The sequence below is a fragment of the Epinephelus lanceolatus genome, chromosome 22 (assembly GCF_041903045.1).
Source record: "Epinephelus lanceolatus isolate andai-2023 chromosome 22, ASM4190304v1, whole genome shotgun sequence".
In the NCBI taxonomy this organism is placed as follows: Eukaryota; Metazoa; Chordata; class Actinopteri; order Perciformes; family Serranidae; genus Epinephelus; species Epinephelus lanceolatus.
In genome coordinates, this window is record NC_135755.1 from 36030738 (window position 1) to 36056757 (window position 26020).

At 42.0% G+C, this 26020-nt stretch overlaps 1 protein-coding gene across 1 annotated transcript in view; it reads right to left on the minus strand.

The window, feature by feature from the left end:
- Window positions 1-288: 288 nt before the first annotated feature.
- spata6l (spermatogenesis associated 6-like) overlaps window positions 289-26020 on the minus strand; it is a 49437-nt gene continuing 23705 nt past the window's right edge. Inside the window, exons 8-10 of the mRNA XM_033610203.2 lie at window positions 9968-10068; window positions 6063-6156; window positions 289-426 (exon numbers count right to left, since the gene is read on the minus strand). Of these exons, the coding sequence (XP_033466094.1) occupies window positions 361-426; window positions 6063-6156; window positions 9968-10068 (261 nt within the window). The 3' untranslated portion in view covers window positions 289-360. The remainder of the gene's footprint in view (window positions 427-6062; window positions 6157-9967; window positions 10069-26020) is intronic.

Genomic DNA, 26020 nt, shown 5'->3' on the forward strand with positions numbered 1-26020 from the left:
CACACACACACACACACACACACGAGAACATCAGAAGAGTCGTGACATCTGAGGACTTCATTGGCAAGGTGGTTCCTTTCTCTAGAGGAGAAGAAAAAGACAGACAAAGTCTTGTTTCTGCCCTCTAGAGTTACAACTTGTTTACATCCAGAAAGCCACAAAGAAAATTAGAAGCAGCTTTTGTTTTTACCTTTACTGGATAGTTCACAGTATAGACACACAGGTCGCTAACCAGAATTAAGCTAGGGATGTTGTGATTATGATGTCATGAGGATGCTTCAGAGGGGCAGCAAGTAAAAGATGAAACTCATGGAGGCACAGAGCAGGTTCACTTCACCATTCCAGAGCCTGGCCTGGTCATCAGGGTGGACCTGGAGAGATGGACCTCCTGGATAATACCTCGCTTACCTCTGAGTGTGTGGCCCCCTAAAACACAATAACAGACACATTCTCTTACATTGTGGTATCCTTTGTAATCTTCAGTACATTCTTAGAGCTACTTCTGCATTGCGGTTACTGTTTTACACCCCCTGAATGCAGTCACACACACACTCACATCACATTAGCCACAACTGGCTGGACTGTGGAATGGACAATTTTATAATTTATATTTATAATTTAATTTCTATTTGTGCACTTATTTTAACTTATTTCATTTTGTGTCTATTTTGGTACCACTGTGTTGTTGCTGATGAGTGGAAGTGTGGTTGTTTTTTGTCTTTTATGAGCTGCTGGACAGCTGAATTTCCCTTTGGGGATAAATAAAGTTCTTTTTATTCTATTCAAGTAGCAAACCTGTGCTAAAACTCCCTGGGCTGAGCTTGCCTCCAAAAATACACTACAAAGAGGAAACTTGCCTATTTGGCAAAATCTTCTCTGCATTACATTTTTATAATACAATCCAGTATTCAAATTATTAGTCTTCAATAAAAGCCAGCACAAGCAAATAAAGGCCACGAAAAAAATGGGTGGGGTAAAATTGCATGCACTATAATAGTTCACATGGTAGATTCAACAGCGCTAATTTCATCAGCACAGAGTCATGTCAGACTCTTTTGTCACTCAATGCATTTACATGACAATGTGAAAAATTGACTTATTGTGTTAGTCCAACTGAAATTGTACTAAATCAAATTTCTCAAAGTCAGACTAACACAGCCAGATAATGGGATTGGGAGTCACGTTACTGCTTGTATTTGCATGTATACAGTCAATCACACCCAAACTGGCTGAGGTGCTCTGTGTAAATGGGATAAGAACAGTCGTCCAATTGAATGGCCTAACTTAACTGAGCAAGTAAATGTACGGACTGTAGCCCTTTTTAGATAGGAGTTGTGCAAATTTGCAGGAAAGCCCAATCAGTCTTTTTTCAGCATTGGCAGTATAAAAACAAAATCGGGGAGTGTAGCAAAATGCCGCCTACCTACTTTTGTTTATACAGAATGTGCCTATTTCGGGGCAAGAGGGGGCGTGAGCAAGTAACAAAATGTGTAGCTCAGCGTGTAACGTAAACAGTGACGTAGGAGGGAAGCCGTGGCTGGTCAGTCCTTGCAAGTCGGCCCGTTAGCTGCTTGCTAATTCCTGCTATCAGCCGTTTCCTGTTTAACCGCCGCCAGCGGGTCGCATGTGCAGCATCATCAACAGCTCCTCCCACAAGTCATCAACAGCCCCTCCCGTTGCGGAAGGCCGGCCTCGGTCTCTTTAAACTAAAAGGGTTCCGCCTTGGATCAATTCGCCAATCCGGCTCTGTGTATCTAAATGCTCGCAGCTTGCTGGCAAAACGGCCCAACATTCGCCGAAAATCTGGCAGTGTAAAAGTGGCTTGTGTTTGAGAAAAGAGAGTGCTTTAAGCAGAGTGGTGAGAATGGCATAATGTTGCTGTATTGATGGAATTAGTGCTATGGAAATGGACATTATACCATATTTGTTTCATCAAAACAGGTAAACATGGAGAAGGTTTTGAGTTTGCAGTAAAATCAAATTGAAATTAAAGTGCATCAGGAAACATGGAGGCCTCTTACTGAAATATAATACGATATATTTTCAAAACGGGAAATAAATAAAGGAAAAAATAAAGGAATCTCTCTAATTAAGCCTGTTTCAAAAAAAGGCCTGAGGCTGGTTGCACAAAACACCTTAAGTTAGGATCTTCTTTAAAGTCCTAGTTGAGGTTTCCTCAAAATAAAATTTGTTGCACAAAACATCCAAGTCTTCTCCTTAACATGTCCACTTAAGTATTCATGGTTTTCTCCTTGTCTTGGTCTTATACTTAAGGAATCCCTAACCCGTTGTACAAAAGACCTTAGCAACAAAGTTTATGGTGATAAATTAAAAAAAGAAATGCACCCCAAGTGTTCTGCGACCAGGAGACCCCCGATAGTGTGCTTTATATATAATATGATATACTGCTATACTTTACAACAGTTAGTTCCGACCGAGTAATGTGATTGGATGACAGGCATTCCGTGAGTGCTGATATAGAGTATAACATCACTGGGACTTGTAACAGTAAAATCACTGTTACAAGGTGTTATAAATATAAATACAACCGTTAATTAACCAACTGTCACACTCGCTACATTGACGCCTATGGGCACTATAGCGTTACTAAAGCCAGGACTCTTCTGTGCAGACCTCCAGGTGTGTTTGTGTAACATAAGCCGACTTCAACAAACTGGAGAGGAGAAAAAATTAAGCGAACACGGTTAGGAATTATCAATGATCATCTGATAAGGTACTGATGAGGATGAGGGAGAGTGGAAGCTGAATCCGGCCGTGCCAACATCCAGGTTTGCCAACGTTTCATCAGCCAAACTGGATGAAGTTACACAGTTGCAGATCCATGTAAATACAAAGTAGGCTAGCTTAGTGAGTTCCTGGCATGTGTGCTGCGTTGCCTGGCAACAGACTGGGGGAACTTTTTTTTTTTTCGCGGGGCTACATAACATACTTAAATAATTTATTCCATCACCTTTTGTTGACATTTCCTTACTCAGCATTGCTGTTTAAGCTGTTGTTGAACTGTTGTATAAAAGCAATATCACACTCAAGGTTGTGACGTTGTACTGTATATCGTCACGGCTGTGATTCGGTTGCAGACACGAGGCCGCAGGCATCACTCCCTCTCGTGTGATATTGCTTAAATAGATTTGACTGAAATCTATAATATTATTATTATTTTCATTGCAATTTCTTCCTACAAGCATAATGTTTACTGGGGATCAAATTTAAGTTTGTGCTTTCTATGACTGTATTCCTCCAGAAGTGTATCTTTTCCTCCTCTGGCCAACATGGTTTTCTTGTCTTCATTTCTTCCACCATTTTGTTACTATCTAACTATAAGCCAACTTTGTGAGACGGTAACATGCATCACAAGCGTGAGTTCAACCAAACAAACAATCTCCATGGAAACTTTAACCGCTGTAAAATCTTTTTCAATGCAGTAAATTAGTTATTGTTTTTCCTTAAAGCAACTCTTACCTTTCTTGCACTTTACACAACACAATACAAACAACACAACAAAATTTGAACATCCACAACACCAAAGTCCCAAACCCCTCCTCCTGCAACTCCACCTCCCTCCAAAGGCCTACTCCCCCCTCTTCCATTACGTGCTTATTACGTCTATGATAGACATAGGCGTTTGCAAGGTAACGTTACACTTGCTCTCCGGTGGAGGTTTCTGTTAAGTGCTGTAAAGTTTAGTTGATTCAAAACACACATTAAACATGGCTTAATAGAGACAATTTCAAACACAAATACACAAATCAGCTTCACTATAACTCATTCACAGACAAACACTTGTCTTTATCTGGACACATTTTCCCCACAAATACAACATGATAACATTATTAGCACAACCCTATGGCATTTAACATTGTATAAATTAGCCTAGCGGCTAACGATCTTTCCCTATTCTCATATAAAACCAGGGACAACAGCAACATTTAACAAAGGTAACGGCACATAATTTGGCTCCATTACAACTCACAAGGTTCACCGACAAAACGACTGTCTTTTACTAAACACGTTTTCCAAGCAAATACGACATGCTAACCTTATTAGCACAAGCCTTTGGCATTTTTCATTGTATAAATTAGACTAGCAACAAGCAATCTTTCCCTCTTCTCATGTAAAGTCAGGGACAACAGCAGCATTTTATGTTACGCGAGCGGTTACGTCAGTTGGAGGCCTCCATATGGGGAAGACAGACAGGACGCTCGGCCAATCATTGCATTCGGAGTTTTCTTAGAATCATATGAGAATGGTATAATTATGAGTTTGGATCTCTGATGGAATTTACTTATATTTTAGTGTGCCATCAGCTTATTAATAGCATTTTAACCTAAACAAAGAAAAGCGTAAAATTTCCAGAAAGGTAAGTGTCACTTTAACTTAGGATACCTATTAAGGGATTCTGTGCATATCACAAAGCTAAGGAGAAATTAAGCCTTAAGTGTCATACTAAAGAAAGAACTTAAGGTGTTTTGTGTCCCCGGTTTCTGCTGCTGTTGAGATAAATTTCTTTGGGAATTAAAATTAAGATGAATTCATTTTTTTAACGAAGAGTAAGTATTAAAGATAACTGTTATTAAAATAGTGGAACTACAAATGGCAACAGCCCCCTGAAACAAGGAGTGACCAGTAAGGGCTAAAGAAGTTGACATTCCTTTTAATCAACTATCTGCAACTGCATATTGCAACAACTGAACTAATAGACATACAGTGGACTGTATTAAGTGGCAACCAGTGTTGGGTAAGGGTTACTTTAAAAGTAATCAAAGTAATCAAAGTTACTGTGCTACTTTTTTTAAAAAGTAACCAGTTACTTTACTGCGTTACTCCCTGAGTAAAGTAACTCAATTACTTTAAAAGTACTTCCAACGTTACTCCCTGAGAAAGTAACTCAAGCACTTTTAAAGTACTTTTGAGTATTTTACATTTCCTGTTGGGCAATGGACCACAGGGCACTAAGCCTACATTTTTCTGTCTCCAAAATTAAAGTTATGGACCACTTGCCCTTCACTGAGATCCAATTCTCCCATCACAGCCGTCACTTTGACCAGTAGAAACACAGAACGATCTGCTGCTGTAGACAACTGTATGACAACAACACCCCAGCGTTTTTAATATTTCCTCTAGGGATGTTACCACACAGAGTAAAAAGAGGAAATGATGGTGTGAAACAGCAGAGGCACTTTGTCAACCTGCTGAGTTAACGTTACTGTCATTAGCATCAAGCTAGCAAACAATGGTATATCCTCACGGTCGGACATAAAGTAATAACATTAACAAATAGCGGCAGGGCTTTTACTCACCATAACTGCAGAGGCTCCCAGCTTCATTTGAAACAAACTCCATTATAGACGGTCCGTTATTCATTAATCCCTCTGTGTGTTTATATATTTACTTTTTATCCGTTCCGTTGTCTTTGTATAGTTAACATATCGCACCGTCATTTCAAACTCAACACTTGTTTCAAATTAAAAGCCCCTTATAACCTCAGTTTTAGGTGACTACAACAACATGTCGGCTGGCACATGAACACACCGATGACATCACACACACCGTGAAAGACGACCGGGGATAATTGGTGAGTACCAGCGTGTAGCGTGTATGAGGCATAATGCGAGTCTGAAATATGTCTGTCAGTGAGTCCTACTCCACCTATTTAGACTCCACCGTAGACAACGGCAGCATTTCTCCGACCACGTAGCGAGCCACAAGCTCCGTGGCTTCTTTCAGACTGATAGGTTTAACGTTATCTCCGTTATTAGAACCAAACGACAGCCGTTGCTGTTTCAGAGCTGAAGGACCAGCGTTCTAAAAGTAACGGAAGTAACTGATGTCTTGTTTGAAAATGTACTTAAGTATTTGATTACTCAAACAGCAAACTAACGCGTTAGGTTACTCATTACTGCAAAAAGTAATCAAAGTACTCTAACGCATTACTTTGTAACGTGTTATACCCAACTCTGGGGGGCAACAAGTCAAACACTAGACTGAAACACATACTCATGCTATTATATCTAACACAGAGAGTAATGACATGTATTACTTACATACACAAGTCGGCGTACAGCTTTAGGTGTGGTAAGGAGTCCCCGAACACGCTCTTGGACCTCTTCCCATTCTTTATGAGAGCTGGACTGGGACCTGAACATCATACCAATAGTCAGGGAATTTTAGCTTCAGTGATGTTTTTCATTAGTCATCATTACTTGCTTGAATAATGAACATTCCTGTGTCATCTGCATAGCTGTCAACTCAAAGTCAGAGTGATGGAGTCTATGCAACTATTACAGAGATAGTATCAGTCCATTATGTGTTTAGCATAATAATAAACAGCCTATAAAAAAGGCAGACTCTGTGATTCTGGAGAAAGGTTGTTAACTGAACTCAGCACCCACACATATACATCCTTCCTGTCAGTGATTCAGAGAGCTATGATGTGGTCATAATACGATTATTGATCCATCTTGATGCATCAAAATTTTGATTTTTATATATGGTTTATTTTTTCTCACTTTGTGACTACTTGCTACCACTTGGATTGTATCCAGTTGCAATTGCTCAAGCTAACTGTCAGCTGGTCTTGTTTTTCAAGGTTACTGTTAATTGTTGCTCCGCTCCACTCCATTAACATTTAGCTTTACACTGCCTCTTCAAAATGGGAACTTAATGCCGTTATTCTGGCTCGCCTTTCTGTACAATCGCAGAATGGGTGGACAGAGTTGTCTTGCCTTAAAGCCAGCATTGGAGGCAGGAACAGCACTGAAACAACCTCTGTATAAATGGGACAGCCGGCAGGACAGGATTATGGGGGGCACGGGTTGACGTTTTGATGATGTGTTAGATGTGCAACCCACCATGGGAGATTTAAACAGTAGCTGATAAAGTAAGCAGCTAACTCAAAAAGAACAGCGACCGAAAATGTCAGCAAATTGTGAAAACACTGAGGTCCAGGAACTCCTTAACCTCCAAGCAGAGGACAAGATCAGCCACCATATAACAGAGACAGTAAATAATTATATTTCCATGTAATGCCATTGTTTTAGGACGGCAGTAGCTCACTCCATGGGGACTTATGTTGTGAACCGGAGGGTCACCGTCTCAAGACCCCATCTGGACCAAATATGTGTAGTGGTAGCTGGAGAATTGCCAGTTTGCAGCCTGGGCAGTGCCGAGGTGCCCGTGAGTAAGGTACATAGCCCCAAACTGCTGTGTATATGGCAACTGAAATTGATTAAAAAGTAAATTTTCTTGTGGTTGTTGTTATTATTATTATTATTTAGAAAGCACTGCTGAGTGTTTGTTAAATGTCATACTAGAGGCAGACGTTATTGTGTTAAACATCATGCCCATCACGGGTCTTTTGCTTCTGCGATGGTAGTATGCTGTCTAACATCACACACTGTAACAGAATGATGCTGCTGTCATTTGGCTCTGTGTAAAAATGCAAAGGAGGTGTAAAAAGGGGACTTTGTAATTGCTCTACAGTGCCATCTCTGTATAAAGAGGGGAATGGTTTCTGGATGACGGCATACAAAGTATTCACAGTATACTTCATGTTTATCTTCCAAATGGAAATATTTAGACATTAAATTAAAGCATACTTGCCACCGCTGCCTTTTGTTAAGATAAATTACTAGATTGGTACTGCACTGCCCTTGATGTTGACTTCCGCCTCTTTTGTTCCATCAACATCACGTCATTAACTAATAATAAGATAAGCAATTATTGACATCTGCAAATTCATGCTGAATAATCCATGTCCACATCGTGATGCATCTAAGAATTGTTTTTTTCTTGCACGGGTACATTTTTGAAAACCTGCACCCACCCATACCCATAAAGCTAAGTACCAGACCTGTTTCTAATCATTATGTCTGAGTTAATGGCGCACACACCGGCACCAATTAATAAACACACACAGGCTACAGTCACTCACATTAAGCTGGGTTCTCTATTCTTGAATTACAAATCCAGCAGAGGAAAAGTCTCTTTCACCAGCTGCGCTCGATGCCGGGATAGAAAAAACATCCGGGCTCCAGACTGTTATACACACAGTCACTACTGTGAGAGCTGATACATGTGCTGGTAACTTTATATGCTCAGGTTCTCTTTTTGTACGAGGTTTTGATGCCGCCACAGTGCATAAAAACTGTTCCTGCCTGCTGTCCCAACATAAGTTCACTGTGTATCTGTGCTTGTCATGCCCATCCGTGCACCATGTGACTCCTGTTCCTGCTTGGCTTGAGTTTGGGGATTTTAACAATGCGTTATTATCGCACCTCCTCTCTCACAGCATCAGGTATGTTATGTTAGTGGAGTCTTTCACACTGACCAGAGGGCTTGAGCAGGAGGGAAAGTACTTACATCCTTTACTCTAGTGAAAGTAACTAATACCACCCTGTAAAAATACTCTGTTACAAGTCCAATTCCTGCATTTAAAATTTGGTTAAGTAAGAGTATATAAGTATAATCAGGAAAATGTACTTAAAATATTATAAGTAAAAGTACTGTAAAAATATCCCCTGTGACTGTTGTAGTCTGCTACAGGGGCGATTGCTCTGAGACAACAAGGGAGACTGAACATCCCCTAAAATTTCACTGAAGAAATGGTCAAATATGCACTATTGAATTTACATTAAAATAAGAATTTACATTGCACTAAACATGCGCTAGGATGCGTTTAACATCATGACTATGATGTTCAAACGTCAGCTGTTTATCACCAGTTTTCAAACATGACCTCCCTGTCATACATTCTTGTGTCAGCATGGTGGACACAGAGTCTCCAAGCATTCCTATGAGACAGCGCTGAGCAGGTTTTTTCCATGCAGCAAAGCGAGATGGTCAAGTGACAAAATCGTCACTTCCAGGGAGGCTCAGCTTTCCTGAGACCTAATGGAGCGTTAGGTGGGAGAGGACGCTCGGTGTATGCATGATGATTGGAGGAATTGTCTAAAAGGCTGAACACACCGGCATTGTCGCATTTCAAGCTCAGTCCCATGCGGATATTTGCGAGTGAAGTCTTCTGATAGAGTGCCGTCCAGAGTTCCTTAATTCCATTAGCAATATGGCTCATTTTCACCATTTGTAAAGCCATCTGAAAATCTTTGAGGTGTGTTTTGATGTGGTTCTATGGCATGAGTGTGGTTGAAAAACGGTTTCAATTAAATGTTCCTTTTTTAAGTTACTGCCTCGCTACAATATGACAAATTTAATGATGTAAACTTAAAGTGAGCTTCCCCTGTTTGAAAGACCAGCAGCCACCACTGGTCTGCTACTATGTATGATCTCATTAGACGATTCTGACTTATGCATTAATATAAAGGCAGGATTTTACTGTTGTAGTTAGTTGAGGTGGAGCTCATTTTGAACTACTAACTAATGATTGTTTTCATTATGGGTTAATATGCTGATTATTTTCTCCAATAATTGATGGATTATTCGGTCTGTAAAAATTCTGTAAATAGAGAGAGATAGTGTTACACTTACCCAGAGCCTTATGTGACACCTTCATAATGTTGGTTTTGTCCAACCAGTTATCAAGTTATGACTTGAGACCTGCTTATGACTTGCACATGTGTGACTTACCCCCATCCCCGGTATTTGGTCCAGCCGTACATGCATATTAGTGCATGTGAGTCCCTATGAGCGTGTACCATGGATTACCTCATTGCCACAACTTTGCACTGTGCTCATATGGCAGTTACCGCTGTTATCAGGACCACAGTGTTGCGGAAGCATAGCACAGTCACTGCCAGTTTAGGAAGCATCTTTTTTTAAACTTGTGCATTTATTGGGAAAATGTTTATTAATGTTAGCATTTTGACTTTTTTTTTTATCATATTCTCTACATTTGTAGTGAGGTACAAGGTTTTTGTAGTGATTTAGATTATTATACTATGAATGTCAATATTTAAAACTAGAAAAGGACCTGCTGTGCCTGGCCTGTTACCTGTAAGACCGCCACAGCCCTGAAGAGTCATGATCTTGGTGGTAGCCAAGGGAGTCATGTGTTTCTGAAGAGCTGGAGTAGCTTTCTGATATTCCTCCAACCTGTCAATGGAAACAGAGCGGAGTCACTGTCTGTTGGTTTCTTTCACTACCAGATAACCATCCCATTAATGCATCTGCACCTCAGCAATTGATTTATTTAACTTTCTAATTCTGGTCTTAATTGCAGTTATCGAAGGCTCAATTAGTGATTTTTGAAAACATTTATGGTACGACATATGACATATGATTGAAGTTCTAACCAGCAAATTGGTTCTATGCCTCTGTGCACCAGTCAAGTTTCTCTCACAGTTTACATCCATGAAAACATGGATGCTTCACACCCGTTGTCCCCCCAACAGCACAGAAGATCTATACAATCAGCATAGTTTCAAGGTGGACACCCAAGATGAGTGTCACCAAATAAGTATCTGTTCCTGAGATATGAAATTGAATAATGGCCAGAAAAGTGTTTTATGCAGAATATTAAGATGTCACAGTGAAGTTGACCTTTGACCTTTGGGATATAAAATGTCAGCAATTCATTATTTTATCCTATTAGACATTTGTGTGAAGTTTTGTCATAATTAGCAAAGGAATTATGGCCAAAAACATATTTTGTGAGGTCACACTGACCTTGACCTTTGACGTTGGACCACAAAATTCTAATCACTTTATTTTTCAGTCCAAGTGGACATTTGTGTCACATTAAAAGAAAGTCCTTAAAGGGAACACCTTTATATATTGCGTTCACGAGAATGAGACGGATGCAAGGTTGCACTAACCTTGACCTTTGACCATCGAAAGCCAGTCAATTCATGGTTGAGTCCAAATGAACATTTGTACGTTCCCTTTAGGTATTCTTGAGATATCGCATTCACGAAACATGAGACAGACAAGGCCACAGTGACCTTAACCTTAACCACCAGTACAGCACCAACATCAAGCTAAGACTGTACCAGAGCTGCGTCCTGTCCACCCTGCTATACAGCTCAGAATGTTGGAGAACAACAGAAAATGATCTCCACAAACTGTCAGCCTTTCACACCAAAAGCTTACGGAAGATACTGAGAATATCCTGGCCCCAAACCATATCCAACCAGCATCTTCTCAGTCTGTGTAAGCAGGAAAATATGGCTACCATCCTTAATGAGAAGGCGATGGATTGGACATGTCATCCGTAGAGAGCAGGACAACACCCGAACTGCCCTTCACTGGACACTAGATGGTAAACGTAAAAGAGGCTGACCCAAGAACACCTGGCGCAGGACGGTAGAAGGAGAGCTGAAGGCCCTGCATCACACCTGGGGTTCCGTAAAGACGCTGGCCCAGAACAGACAGGAGTGGAGATCCTTTGTTGCTGCCCTACATGCCAGCCCGCATAAAGGGCAGTAAGCAGTAAGTAACCACCAAAATCTAATCAGTTCATTGTTGAGTCCAAGTGGACCTTTGTGCCAAATTTGAAGAAATTCCCTTGAGGGGTTCTTGAGATATTGTGTTCACAAGGATGGGACTGACAGCCAACCAGAAAACATAATGCCTCCAGCCAAGGCTATAAAATGGCATAAAAGATAAGTATTTAGATTTAGCTTCTCTGTAGTGTTAGATAATGTTTTTTTTTAACTGTCAATAATTTAGAAGTTACAGTTTCCAGTCCTGTATTTCAAAGTTCTAGTTGTGCTTTTAAAGATTAGTTTGCCTAGCTTAGCATAAAGACTGGAAGCAGGGGGGAAACAGCTAGCATGGCTCTGTTCAAATTTCCAAAATACACCTTTCAACATCTCTAAAGCTCACTTGCTGAACTTTGAACAGAGCCAGTCTTACTGTTTTTCCATACCCCAAGTCTTTATGCTAGGCTAACCGCATCCCCACTCTAGCTCTGTGCTTCATCTGATAAACCCCATTTCTTCCTGAATAGGTGGCCAAAGAGAAGGGAAATAAATTGTCCCTAACAAACCATTGGATAAGGATTTTCTTCTGCCAGTTGGAAAATGTCTCACTGAAACACCCCGGCATACAGACCTCTCATCAAGCAAACTATGACCACAGTGAGATATACAAAGATTTGGCCTGAGGATGCAATCCCACAACTGCAGGACTGCTTTGAGAGGATCTAGCGGACTATACATCCACTGTTTTGTTTTACATCCAAACCTGCACTGATAATGTCACTGTCGACAAACAGATCAAATGTTACCAAAACAACAAACCGTGGATGACCAGGGATGTCAAGCAGCTGCTGAGGGACCGGGACACAGCCTTCAGGTCTGGATACATGGAATTATACAGAATTGCCAGATCCAGCCTAAAAAGAGGCATCAAGGAGTCAAAAGCAGCCTACAGGAGGAAAATCGAGGGACGCTTCAGCGAAGGGGACCCCCAGCGTGTCCGGCAGGGCGTCCAACACCTCACAAACTTCAAGGGCACCAAAGATCCAGCCACCAGCACCAGCAGTAACCTGGCCGAGGAGCTCAACCATTTCTTTGCACGTTTTGAGGTGACTGAGGCAGAGACTGGGTCCACACCACCATCACCCACAAACAACATGGCACTCACTGTGAGTACGGAGGAGGTCAGGAGAGTGTTCCGTGGTGTGAACCCCAGGAAGGCTGCTGGTCCTGACAGTATTCCAGGGAGAGTATTGAGAGACTGCTCCGACCAGCTGACTGAGGTATTTACTTCCATCTTCAACCTCTCTCTGTCTACCTGCACTGTCCCCCAATGCTTCAAATCTGCCACCATTGTGCCCATCCCTAAGAAACCATCTGTCAGCTGCCTCAATGACTACAGACCTGTGGCTCTTACCTCCACTGTCATGAAGTGCTTTGAAAGGCTGGTGTTAAAGTACAATAACTCCTCACTCCCTCCTAGGTTGGACCAGCACCAGTTTGCATACAGAACCAATAGGTCGACAGGAGGTGCCATCAACACAGCCCTCCACGCTGTGTTAACACATCTGCAACAACCTGGCTCATATGCAAGAATGCTGTTTGTAGATTTCAGTTCTGCATTCAACACCATCCTTCCTGGCAGAATGGTGTCCAAGCTCCACAGTCTGGGTGTCAGCCACCACACTTGCAGATTGATCAGGGACTTTTTAACAGACTGTCCACAGTCAGTCAGGCAGGCTGGGGTCCCATCACTCCTCTGTCCTGACCCTCAGCACTTGGGCCCCCCAGGGCTGTGTGCTGAGTCCTCTGCTATATACCCTATACACCCATGACTGTACGCAAATCTACGACAGCAACATCATTATCAAGTTTGCTGATGACACTACTGTGGCAGGACTGACTCATAACAACGACGAGTCTGCTTACAGAGATGATGTCCAAAAACTCAATTCCTCTAAAACAAAGGAGTTGGTGATTTCAGGAGGAAGAGGGAGGAACCTGCCCCTGGTGTGGTTTAAAAGCTGCACCGTGGCTGACAAAAAAGCTCTGGATAGAGTTAGGAAGTCAGCACAGGACATCTTAAGGTCACAGCTTCCCTCACTGTCTGACATTTACAGCGCCAAATGCCTGCGCCATGCAGAAAACATAATCCAGGACTGTTCTCACCCAGGAAACTGTTTGCACTGCTGCATTCTGGGAGGCTTGTCTTTTTGTCTTTTTTTTGTTTTTTTTACCACAAGGGAGTCGCACTTGACTTTCATTGTACAGCTGTACACTGACAATAAAGGCATTTGATCTGATTTGATTTGATTTTGGAAAAAGAGGGAAATATTTTTGAGTCACAACAGATTTACATTTTATGGTTGAAAGAAACCTGACCCTAAGTAGCCTTCCTCACACTCACAGCTTGTTACAGTCATGTCAACAGGGCAGTATAACAATAACACAACATTTACAAGCTTTTATGGTTAAGTTCTTTGAGAATGTAATACACGTAGTACACGTCAGTAGCATCAAAGCAGCTTTATGTAAGGATGTGTACCTGATGAGGAGCTGGTCAAAGGTGAAAAAGAGTTGGTAAACACTGCAGAGCAGTGAGGCGAGTCAGACCGGCTGGCTCCAGGCCATGAAGCCAGCATCTACACACATAGGAATAATGACACTGTGATCAGGCTTACAGGATGTACACAACCAGGACTGTGGCTGACTTGGCACAGAGATTTGATCATTTTATTGTGATGAGAAAAAAGGACAGAACTCATATAGTGGCATTCCAAATAGATAATATAAAATGCTTTGGGAAATGGGTGTATGTTAGTGACCAGGGTAAGATAATAATTAGCAATGGAGAGCAGCACAAACGATTTTAGTTACTGTACAGTGTACAGTATCACCACCAATCCCAAAAATTTCTCTCAGTTCACTGGTGTCAAACTCAACCCAGCTGTCAATACATCAGGAAGGGAGGAAACAGGTGCCACTGAATGCTACAACAAAATCATAAACTGTCTCTTTAACTTCAAAGTGAGGCTCTACAATGTATGCGTGAAAAAATAAGAATATAGCCGCGAGCGGCAATCTGCGGGTTCTAACCTGTTCCGCCCCAAACCAGCCACCGTGACCCTCACCACCCACCGTGACCCTCATCTGCCGTAGTGCAAGACGTTCCCCACTCTGTCCCTGAAAGCTCCAAGCAATACATACTCTTTCCAAGTCACACATTTCTTGAAATCGGGTTTTCAGCTAGCCTACATGCTAATAACATTTGTGGTATACTTTCACATAGAGACTCCATTTGAACATCAAAACATAAATTGAAATTTTACCTATTGATGCGTATTTCAAAGTTTCAATAGGGATTTTAATGTTTACCTTAAGTATACCTCAAAGCCACTTCTCTGTTTTCCCACTATCCTCTTGCTCCACCCTTCTTCACATATTTCAACAAGTCACAGTCTGCCAGCCTCTCCCTGTTCTCTACCAATCCGTCATTAGCTGTCAAATTTCTCTCTCTGCTGTCATCCAGCTGTCATTTCAGCAAAACTCCCAGCCCACCTCCACCCCTGCACCACCTCCATCAAGATACAGACTGTCTTAATCTGGATCTTCAACCCAGAAGTTCCCTCATCCGGTGACCTCAAGATTCCCTACCTTCCCCAGTGTCTAGGCCGGGGGGTGGGGGTAACTTCTTCAGTTGCAAGTTTCTCATCCACAGATCAGTTTACTCAGCTGGTCTCCTCCCCATGGTCTAAGTGGCAAATTATCAAATCATTCTAAATATATTCACGTGACCTCAAAAGTCACATAACTATAGCAACATGTGCACATGCAGGCTTTTTTATTCAAACATGGCATAATAGCTTCATTTGCATGAAGTGGTATTATGTGGTAGTGAGGGTCCGTGTACCTTTTGATAGTTTGATATTTTGTTTTCAAAATAAAACGGATTTACGGAAATACGGCCGTTTTCCCGTTATTCCGTTTTGAGACACAAAACGAAATAACGGAAGTGCTTCCGTTTTCCCGTTTTCTCTTTCAAAACCAAATTACGGAAAAACCAAACTGAAACGAGACCCAGATGCATTAGCTAGGTACAAATAGGATAGGCCCAGTACTCTATGTCATTGTTTTCTCTCTGCTCAATTCCTACAACATTGCTTTTTGTGTTTATCTTTCTTAACCCCACCTGAACAACCACTAGTCTATAAAAATGTTATGTAATGTTTTATGTTTCCAAATCAAATGAAATCAAAATGATAGTAGGCCTATTTACCATATTGTTCAACCAGGTGAAGTTCCAAAAACATAGGCTAATCTGTGGCATTTTACTAAATCTAAAATAGGCCTACATGTGCCACCCTCTTCAAGGGTAAAAAATGTCCTGACATCATGTTTGTTTCACTTATGTTGTAGGATGGGAAGTCATCAAATATTAGCAAAACTCACAGAGTGAGAGAGACCTGCAATGTCTGTTTGTCAGTCTGTCAGACTGTCCTGGCCATAATAGTATTAAACTTAAAATCTGCACCATATCATTAATGATTAACAAGACTGAGTAACTACATTGGAGTTGGAACCCAGGATCAACTGTGTGAACATACAAGGAGTTATACATGTAAGCAGAAAGGAGAGTGGAGAGAAACATGATGTAAAGAGAAAGCTTGGGTAAATGACATGCAGTAATCATTTCGTCCATCGCTGCTTACTTGGGTGACATGCATAAGATTTGTCTACTTCTCATGAGAATTGTGTCATATAACACACGCGGCCTGCGTCTAGGACACAATGCAGCGGATAAGGCACAGCGACTTGTTGTTGACAAACTCCTTGAGGAAACTGACATTCTTTGTCTACAAGAAACTTTTCTTGCTAAACAGGACCTGGACAAGCTTAACTCTGTTCATAGTAACTTCCATGGGGTGGGGGAGTCAACCACAGATTTGAGCTTGGGGTTGGTTCAAGGCAGAATACCTGGAGGTGTGGCCATTATGTGGCATAAAAAATATGACCCTCTGATCAGTGTGATTAGATTGAGAGTAGACTGGTGTGTTGCAATAAAAGTTTCTTATAATGGTAATGTTCTTATCATTTTGAATGTTTACACACCTTATGAATGTTCCAGTAACGAGGACCAATATCTTCAAAAGCTTGCTTTTATTGGCTCTTTTATTGAGGAAAATGAATGTACCCGTATTTATGTAATGGGTGATTTGAATGCAGATATCTCTGATAGGAAGTCTGTGTTTGGCCGATACCTAGTTGAATTTTGTCATGATAATAAGCTCTTGTTAACAAGTAAGATCCATTTGCCAACAGATAGCTATACATATGTCAGTGAGGCTTGGAATACAACATCCTGGCTAGATCATTGTGTAAGCACAGCTGATGCCCATGAATGTGTGGATAAAGTTGAGATTTTGTATGGGTTTGCAACAATGGACCACATGCCTGTCTCCATTATGCTCAATGTAGAAAACCTACCTACAATGACCACGGATGATAATCAGGTTAATCATGGTGGGAAAATTGAGTGGGCTAAACTCTCAGAGAACGACCTGCTACATTATCATGACTTGACTGAGAAGACCATAGGTAACATTGAAATTCCATATGATGCTATAATGTGTGATAATTTCAACTGTGGTATGCCAAATCACAAAGAAGAGCTATGTGTACTATATGACAGAATTGTGCAGGGTCTGAATGAGGCTAGTAAACCACTCATTCAAAGAAAAGCAAAGAAGTACAGCTTCAGGCCAGGCTGGAATGAGTATGTGGATGAACTCCACCAGCAAGCCAGAGAAGCTTTTAAAAATTGGGTTATTGCTGGTAAATCAAGGCATGGACCTGAGAGTGAAACTAAAAAGAAAGCTGTTGCTAGGTTCAAATATGCAATTGGGAAATTGGCTTTAAACAAATCCTGTGGCCTTCATCTGATCTCTGCAGAGCATTTGAAATTTTCATGAATGAAATTTTCATTTTCAAGAATGAATGAATGAGTGAATGAATGAACTAGAAAATTTCACATGAAGTTTTGAGTGTGCCTGATGCTCGCTGCCAACTAGTATCCCCATACCAATACGCTAATTATTAATAGCAGTAAATGTATCACTGTGTGTCTGTGTGTGTGTGCATGCCTGAATGTGTGTATGTTCACGTGCTGTCGCCGCATTTGTGTATGTGTGAGTCTGTTTGTCTGTCTGTGTGTATGTCCACTTACAGATAGAAAAAACAGCTTAACTTAAGAGCTAAAAAAGACTGCAGTCTAAAATGTCCAAGATGGACACAGAAAGACAGAGACAGACAGACCCAGACAGGCAGACTGACACATATGTAATTACCTCTGTATGATGAGGCTTTAACTGCAAAGAAGTCAGGTTGCTGAAATATTCAAATTTGACTGCGCTGTGACACACAGACGATTGGCCGAACGGCTGGAGTTGATTCAGCCAATCACCAGTTGGCAATGGCACAGTCAAATTTAAATACACCAAGAAAAGGCAGAAACTGAGCCAAAAGTTCCTCTCAAACTCCAACTGTTTAATGAAAAACCGTAAGTGCTACAGCTACAAAAAGCACACCGTGAGCGAGAGGACAGGATGCGGATCACAAAGGTGTAAATTTCATTTCTGTGGTGTGAAAAATGAGGCCAGAGCCATGATGGACATAAGTGGAATGGTCTGCTTTCTTCCAGAAATTTGGGCTCTCACTTAACATGGAATTCAAATAAACACAAGAAGTTTGTGCTCTAATAAAAAAAAAAAAAAAAAAAAAAAAAAAAAGGAATCAGCACTCAGTGAATAATCCTCCTAAGCCCTACGATAAGCTATTATGGCAAGGCTTAACTATACAGACCCGTGAGCAGTGATAACTAACTTGTCTTTGGGGTCATCGGGTGGGAACCTCCTTTCACCGGTGTTTCGTCTAGTTAGTCCCACGACATCTCCAGGAGGCTAGACAGTGATCTCTGGCGTCCCAGAGACACTCCCCTAATGCCAGGTCTCACTGCTCCCCACACTAACCGAACAACCTCCTTTATCTTACCTATACTACCACAGAGGAGGTAGACCCAGGGAAGGAAGCCTTGTTAGGCTATCACACTCCCCCGCCGGGTTAGGCTGTACAGTCTACCTCCCCAGGACGAGCCCTCACAACAATGACACCTCCAGGAGGCTGGACAGTGATCTCAGCCCAAACAGCACTGCCAACTTCAACCAAGCCCAGGCTCCGTTTATGCGAGCTCCAGGCAGAAGCAATGCTGATACTACCTTTACTAGCACATTCACCATACTCTATTTCACACGCTACATAGCATAACTACAATGTAAACTAAAGTTAAAGGAGATAAATGAACTCACAGGATCAGCAAACACACTCACTTTGCAGCATGGTCTCAAACAAAATGGATTCAAATAGGCCACTCCCACACTTAAATAACCTTCCTCTTCCTGGATTTCCTTCTTACTTACACATGGCTTTCTCGGCCCAAACAGCACTGCCATCTTCAACCAAACCCAGGCTCCATGCGAGCTCCAGGCAGAAGCAATGCTGATACTAGCTTTCCTGTCACATTCACCATACTCTATTTCACACACTACATAGCATAACTACAATATAAGCTAAAGTTAAAGGAGCTAACTGGACTTACAGGATCAGCAAGCACACTCACCTTGCCGCATGGCCTCAAACACAATGGATTCCAATAGGCCACTCCCACACTTAAATACTTCCTCTTCCTGGATTTCTCCTGACAGGAAGTGGATCTCTCCACCTGATCTCAAGGAGTTATGTGCCCTGCTTAGTAGTTCCCCCTGCTGGCCCCCAGCTGACATTATTTCTTCTGTAATAGATAAACTGGCTGCATTTAATTGCTTCATCTGACATTTCCCTCACTGTCTTCCTCAAATTCTGTCCCCGCACTCCGAGTTCCCCCAGGAGTGAGACAGTTGATCTTGCTATGAATCCCCTACACCCCACTTCCACTGGACAAATCCTAGTCTTCCATCCTCGCTGCTCAGCTTCTGCTCCTAAGTCTGCATATCTGAGCTTTTTTCTTTCATAGGCTTCTTCCACTGAGTCTTCCCAAGGAACCGTCAGCTCAATGAAATAAACTATCTGTTGACTCACTGACCACAACACTAAGTCAGGCCTCTGCCTGGTACAGACTATTTCCTGAGGAACAACAAGCTTTCCCCCTAAATCTACTTGCATTTCCCAATCACAAGCATCTTCTAGGCGGCCACACCCTTGCCTCCTCACTAACTTATCCCTTCTGTATTTCTCTCCCTCACGGACAAACTGAATTACTAAGCCCCTATCCTTAACACCTTCTGAATTCACCTGTCTTCGTTTCCCTTCGATGCCTGCAGCTAAACATTTCAACACCTGATTATGTTGCCATGTATATCGGCCTTGTGACAAGCTAACTTTACAGCCTGACAAAATATGCTTTAAAGTTGCGGTACGTGAACACAATGGGCATGATGGGTCCTCATTTACCCACAGTTTTAGGTTCTGGGGGGTTGGTAACACATCGTATGTAGCCCCTACCAGGAATCTAATACGATTCTCCTCCATACTCCACAGGTCCCTCCAACTAAGCTTCCTCTTCTCTACACTTTCCCAATTCAACCACTGTCCCTGTTTAGCCTGGGCCACTACCTTTGCACCCCTTACTATCTCTTCCTGTCTGCGTATCTGTTCTACGACCAGCTTTCTTTTATCTTTGAGGCCTGCTGTATTCCATACCGGTTTACCTGAGCCAAGCCCCAGGCCTCCCCGGCCAAACTGAACATTACCTACAATCTCTGCATGTCTAAGAGCTGCCTCTGCCTCCTGAACTGCCGATCTTGGGTTCCACTTCCTCCCCTTGGTTGGATTTGGAACCACACTCCTAACTACCACGTCCTTACTCCCAGATAACAAGAGCTCTGTCCTGACCTTGGTACATTTAAATTCCTCTGTTAAACTAGATACTGGCAGCTGAAGTATCCCTTTTCCATACAATGCAACACTACTTACACACCTAGGAGCGCCCAACCACTTCCTAATGTAGGAGCTAACCGACCTTTCCATTCTCTCCACAACAGATATTGGAATTTCATAAACTGACAATGGCCACATTAACCTACGATATAGCCCAAATTGCAAACACCACAACTTCAACTTTCCTGGAAGTTCTGATTTATCTATTCTATCCAATCCTTCAGCCACATCTTTTCTAAATTTCACCACCTGTTCCTTATCATTCAACTCTACATTGTACCACCTACCTAAGCTCTTTACTGACTTTTCCCTAATTGTTGGGATGTCCTCATCATCTATGACAAACTTCCTATCACTTAACTTCTCTCTACATATCGAAATGCTTCTAGATTTACTAGGCTAGGCTGGCCCACTTGAGGTTCTTATTTACCTTCTCTAGTAGCCTCTTTGTACATGGCATTGTTGTGGTCACCAGTGTCATGTCATCCATGTAAGCCCTAACTGGTGGAAGATGCAACCCATTCTGCCGTCTCTCCCCACCTACCACCCACTTAGAAGCCCTGATGAGTACTTCCGTTGCCATAGTAAATGCTAATGGAGAAATTGTAAACCCTGCCATGATGCCTATTTCTAGCCTCTGCCAACCTGTTGTGAAACCTGCTGTACTTAGACACAACCTAATATCCTGAAAGTGAATGGGGCAGTTGGTTGGACTTGTTGTCCTTTTAGACCACCTGCAGCCAAAACCCTAAATCCATTTTCTTCAGCGGTCGCACCTCTGCGACCGGAACGGCTTTTCCTACAATTTGGTGTACAATTTGTGTATGTAGAGTGAACGATGTGGCCGCACCAGCGAGTTTAAGAGAAAATTTCTTGATGATTTCAGAGGTGCTGTGCACTCTAGCGATGACATCACCCACTCTAACTCTCAACATTCCACGCAATACACACCCATTATAAATTCTGAGAAGAGCTGAAAATTTCATGATTTTTAAACAGCTGGTGTAGAAAAACTAAAAGAGATATGGAAAATATGAATCAGTCACTGAAAGTCGATGGCAATGTCAACATTTCAGAGTTGGAATGGAGTTTCTACGTGAATGTATGAGTTTGTGAAGTGTGGGTGAAGATGAGTGAGTTTGAAGGATTTTCTCATTGACTTCCATTATAACCAAGTTTCAGAAAACGCTGAATATTTTGGAAAGTTTGAATGGGATTGAAAAGTTGAATCATATGTAAAAAGTCAAGGAATTGCTGAATATTTTCCAGTTTGAATGGAGTTTCTAGCTGAAAGTATGAATCCGTAGTTACCGTTTGAAATTTTGTGATTTTTGAAGATTCCGTAATTCATTTTCAATGGAGAAAACGGTGGCGCCCCCTATGTGCCAATCTCAAAATCTTTTTTTGGGTGTGTTCTTGGTCCCCTTCTGATGATATTTACCCAGTTTTGTGACGATCGGAAAAACGGTTAACATTTTACAGCCGATATTCGCTAAGCCCCGCCCTTTCCAAGGACACTTTGCTTGACGGCAGCCGTGTTTTTCGTCCGATCTTGCTCATTTATAATAGAAATGAGTGTCTCGGTCCCCCGATGCCTCATACCAAGTTTGGTGTTGATAGCACAAATATTTCAAAAGCTTATTCATTTTACTGTTTTTAACATTATTAAAATTAGCAAAAATTCTGTAAGGGTGGCATTCATGGTGCAAGAGGCTTTTTTGTAGAGGAGGATGTGTGTGTAAAATTTCAAGTCAATAGCACTTGTGGTGCGGCGGGCAGAGCCTTTCAAGCTTTACACTCTATGTTATAGCGCCCCCATAAGGCCGATTGGGACCAAATTTTTTGAGCAGTATTTGGATGTCATTTATAGTCCATGTACCACGTTTCATGTCCCTAGGTCCTTCCAGCTGGTCATAAATTAATAAAACGCAAATTATGACGGTTAATGACGAATAGGCCACGCCCACTTTCACCTATCAACATGGCACTCAAAATATGAGTTAATAGCCACCCCTAGAGCATGCATACCAAATTTGGTGAAATTCCATCCAATGGTCTTTGAGATACAGATGTGTGGCATTTATAGCGCCCCCTATAGGCTGAGCTCAAAATGCTTTGGTAGGCAGCTTCTAAGTCTCATTGTGGAACTACCCACCAAGTTTGGTGATGATAGGTCAAAGGGTGTGGGAGTTATGGCCAATCAATTCTAAGCTCCGCCCACAGCAAAGATTCATTGGTCCGTGGCGGCCATGTTTTTTGAACAATATGGCTCATTTATAATAGAAATGTGTCTTGTCATCCCCCAAAGCCGTGTACCAAATTTGGTGTTGATGGAGTCAAAATTGTAAAAGTTTATGTCACTTTACTGTTTTTCAAATTATGCAAATTAGCAAAAAATCTAGTCAGGCGGAGCTTAATGGTCCCAGAGGCTTTTTTGTAGAGCACATTGAGCTGGACCTGTGTGTCAAATTTCAAGTCAATCAGACTTATGGTGTGAGGGGCGTGGCCTCCCAAAAAAGTCATTTTTAAGCCTTAATTACAGCGCCACCATGTGGCCGACTGGGCTCATATTTTAATAAAAGTTGATGCACATCATTTCCAATCATTGGGCCAAGTTTCAGGTTTCTGGCTCATTCCAGCTCACGGGAATTTGAGCTCAAGTGGCAGACAACAAAAAATAATAATAATAATAATAATAATAATAATAATAATAATAATAATAAACCACTACAATCTTAGAAGGGTTCTACCCCTTCGGGGTTAGAACCCTAATAATCTTTGTCTTACAAATAAGAAGTTGAATTTATAGCTAATGAATACTCACCTTTGTTGAATTTAATATATTAAGGGGGTTTGCATTGTCTAGGTTTTCCTATGAAAAGTAATGCATCCAAATTTGTACATATCCATGTATTTTGAAAGGCTGTAATCACGTGACCAATGCGCTGATGGGAGTAAGCAAGGAAGCAGTCCTGAGCAGTCTGTAAAGAGGCAGGTTGGGGTGGTGGATGGGTTACAAAAACACAGACTTTCCCCAGGACTTTCCCCCTGGAGACGCATTTGGTGACCCTCGAATGAAATTTGAGTCATTTTAAGGTATGTCTTCACCATGTTACCTGCACCTAAACCTTACCACAGTAACTTTACTTACCTAAACCTGACCACCGTAACTTTAACTTTGATTATGTAACTGTACGTTAAGGATGTAACGTCATTTGTGGGGTGCTTATTCAAAGGGTTACCTCCATAACTTTATGTTCATGATGTAACTATATGTTAAGGATGTGACGTCATTTGTTGGGTGCTAATTCATAGGATATCATACAAACTGTTGTGTCTGCATTTTTGTAGGATATCATACAAACCATTCTGTGAGGATATGTTGCTTATAGTGCCACATTTCAGTGGGCATTACTGAGTCAAATGTCTGACTAAACTACACACTACATTTCATCATTTTAATTGTTTTAACACAAAAAGAAGAAGTAAATGTATTTATCCTTTTTTTCCCCAAAACCGCTTATCTTGTTGGGGGTCACAGGGGGCCTGGAGCCTATCCCAGCACATTGGTGAGATGCAGGGTACAACCTGGTCACCGGACTATTACAGGGCTGACACACAGAGACAGACAACCATTCACACCTACAGACAATTTAGAGTCACCAGTGAACCTAACCTAACCCACACTGACACGGGGAGAACATGTAAATTCCACACAGAATGACTCCCCCATCCTGGGGTTAGTACCCCCCACCTCAGGTTCGAACCAGGGACCTTCTTGCTGTGAGGTGACAATGGTTACCACTGCACAACTATGTTGCTCTGAAACTGAAACTTGGTGAAACTATGGTGGCTAAAATAAAAATGTGAATGCCCCTATCTAGAGCCAGTGCTTGATTTGTCTGTTCTGGGCTATTGCAGAAATAACATGGCAGACTCTGTGGAAGAGGACGCGCTCCATGTGTACATATGAACTGCTCATTCTAGGATGATGACAACATGATTCTTAAGCCCAGTTCAGACCAAAGATTTGTGACGACACAAAACTGTTTTAGAACATTGAAGAGAAAAGTTGCAACGGTGTGAAATAGCTCCAGATGGTGTGTTCGCTTGCTGCAGCAGGTGCTCTGTTCCCGCTGTGCTGCACGGTGGGTTGCTGCTGCTGCTCGCTGTATGTGCTTATGCTGGAAATCAGAATGGAAGTACTTATCTTGTTGAACTGGTGTGAATAGCTTTCAGAACGTTGCAGACGGCACATTGCACGTTGTTTCCCGTTTCAACTCGTCTCATTGCAAAACCTTTGGTCTGAACTGGGCTTTAGTGTCAGGTGACTATACAGTACAGGCCAAAAGTTTAAACACACCTTCTCATTCAATGCGTTTTCTTTATTTTCATGACTATTTACATTGTAGATTCTCACTGAAGGCATCAAAACTATGAATGAACACATGTGGAGTTATGTACTTAACAAAAAAAGGTGAAATAACTGAAAACATGTTTTATATTCTAGTTTCTTCAAATAGCCACCCTTTGCTCTGATTACTGCTTTGCACACTCTTGGCATTCTCTTGATGAGCTTCAAGAGATAGTCACCTGAAATGGTTTTCCAACAGTCTTGAAGGCGTTCCCAGAGGTGTTTAGCACTTGTTGGCCCCTTTGCCTTCACTCTGCGGTCCAGCTCACCCCAAACCATCTCGATTGGGTTCAGGTCCGGTAACTGTGGAGGCCAGGTCATCTGCCGCAGCACTCCATCACTCTCCTTCTTGGTCAAATAGCCCTTACACAGCCTGGAGGTGTGTTTGGGGTCATTGTCCTGTTGAAAAATAAATGATCGTCCAACTAAACGCAAACCGGATGGGATGGCATGTCGCTGCAGGATGCTGTGGTAGCCATGCTGGTTCAGTGTGCCTTCAATTTTGAATAAATCCCCAACAGTGTCACTAGCAAAACAGCCCCACACCATCACACCTCCTCCTCCATGCTTCACAGTGGGAACCAGGCATGTGGAATCCATCCGTTCACCTTTTCTGCGTCTCACAAAGACATGGCGGTTGGAACCAAAGATCTCAAATTTGGACTCATCAGCCCAAAGCACAGATTTCCACTGGTCTAATGTCCATTCCTTGTGTTTCTTGGCCCAAACAAATCTCTTCTGCTTGTTGCCTCTCCTTAGCAGTGGTTTCCTAGCAGCTATTTGACCATGAAGGCCTGATTCGCACAGTCTCCTCAGTTGTTCTAGAGATGGGTCTGCTGCTAGAACTCTGTGTGGCATTCATCTGGTCTCTGATCTGAGCTGCTGTTAACTTGCGATTTCTGAGGCTGGTGACTCAGATGAACTTATCCTCAGAAGCAGAGGTGACTCTTGGTCTTCCTTTCCTGGGTCGGTCCTCATGTGTGCCAGTTTGGTTGTAGCGCTTGATGGTTTTTGCGACTCCACTTGGGGACACATTTAAAGTTTTTGCAATTTTCCGGACTGACTGACCTTCATTTCTTAAAGTAATGATGGCCACTCGTTTTTCTTTAGTTAGCTGATTGGTTCTTGCCATAATATGAATTTTAACAGTTGTCCAATAGGGCTGTCGGCTGTGTATTAACCTGACTTCTGCACAACACAACTGATGGTCCCAACCCCATTGATA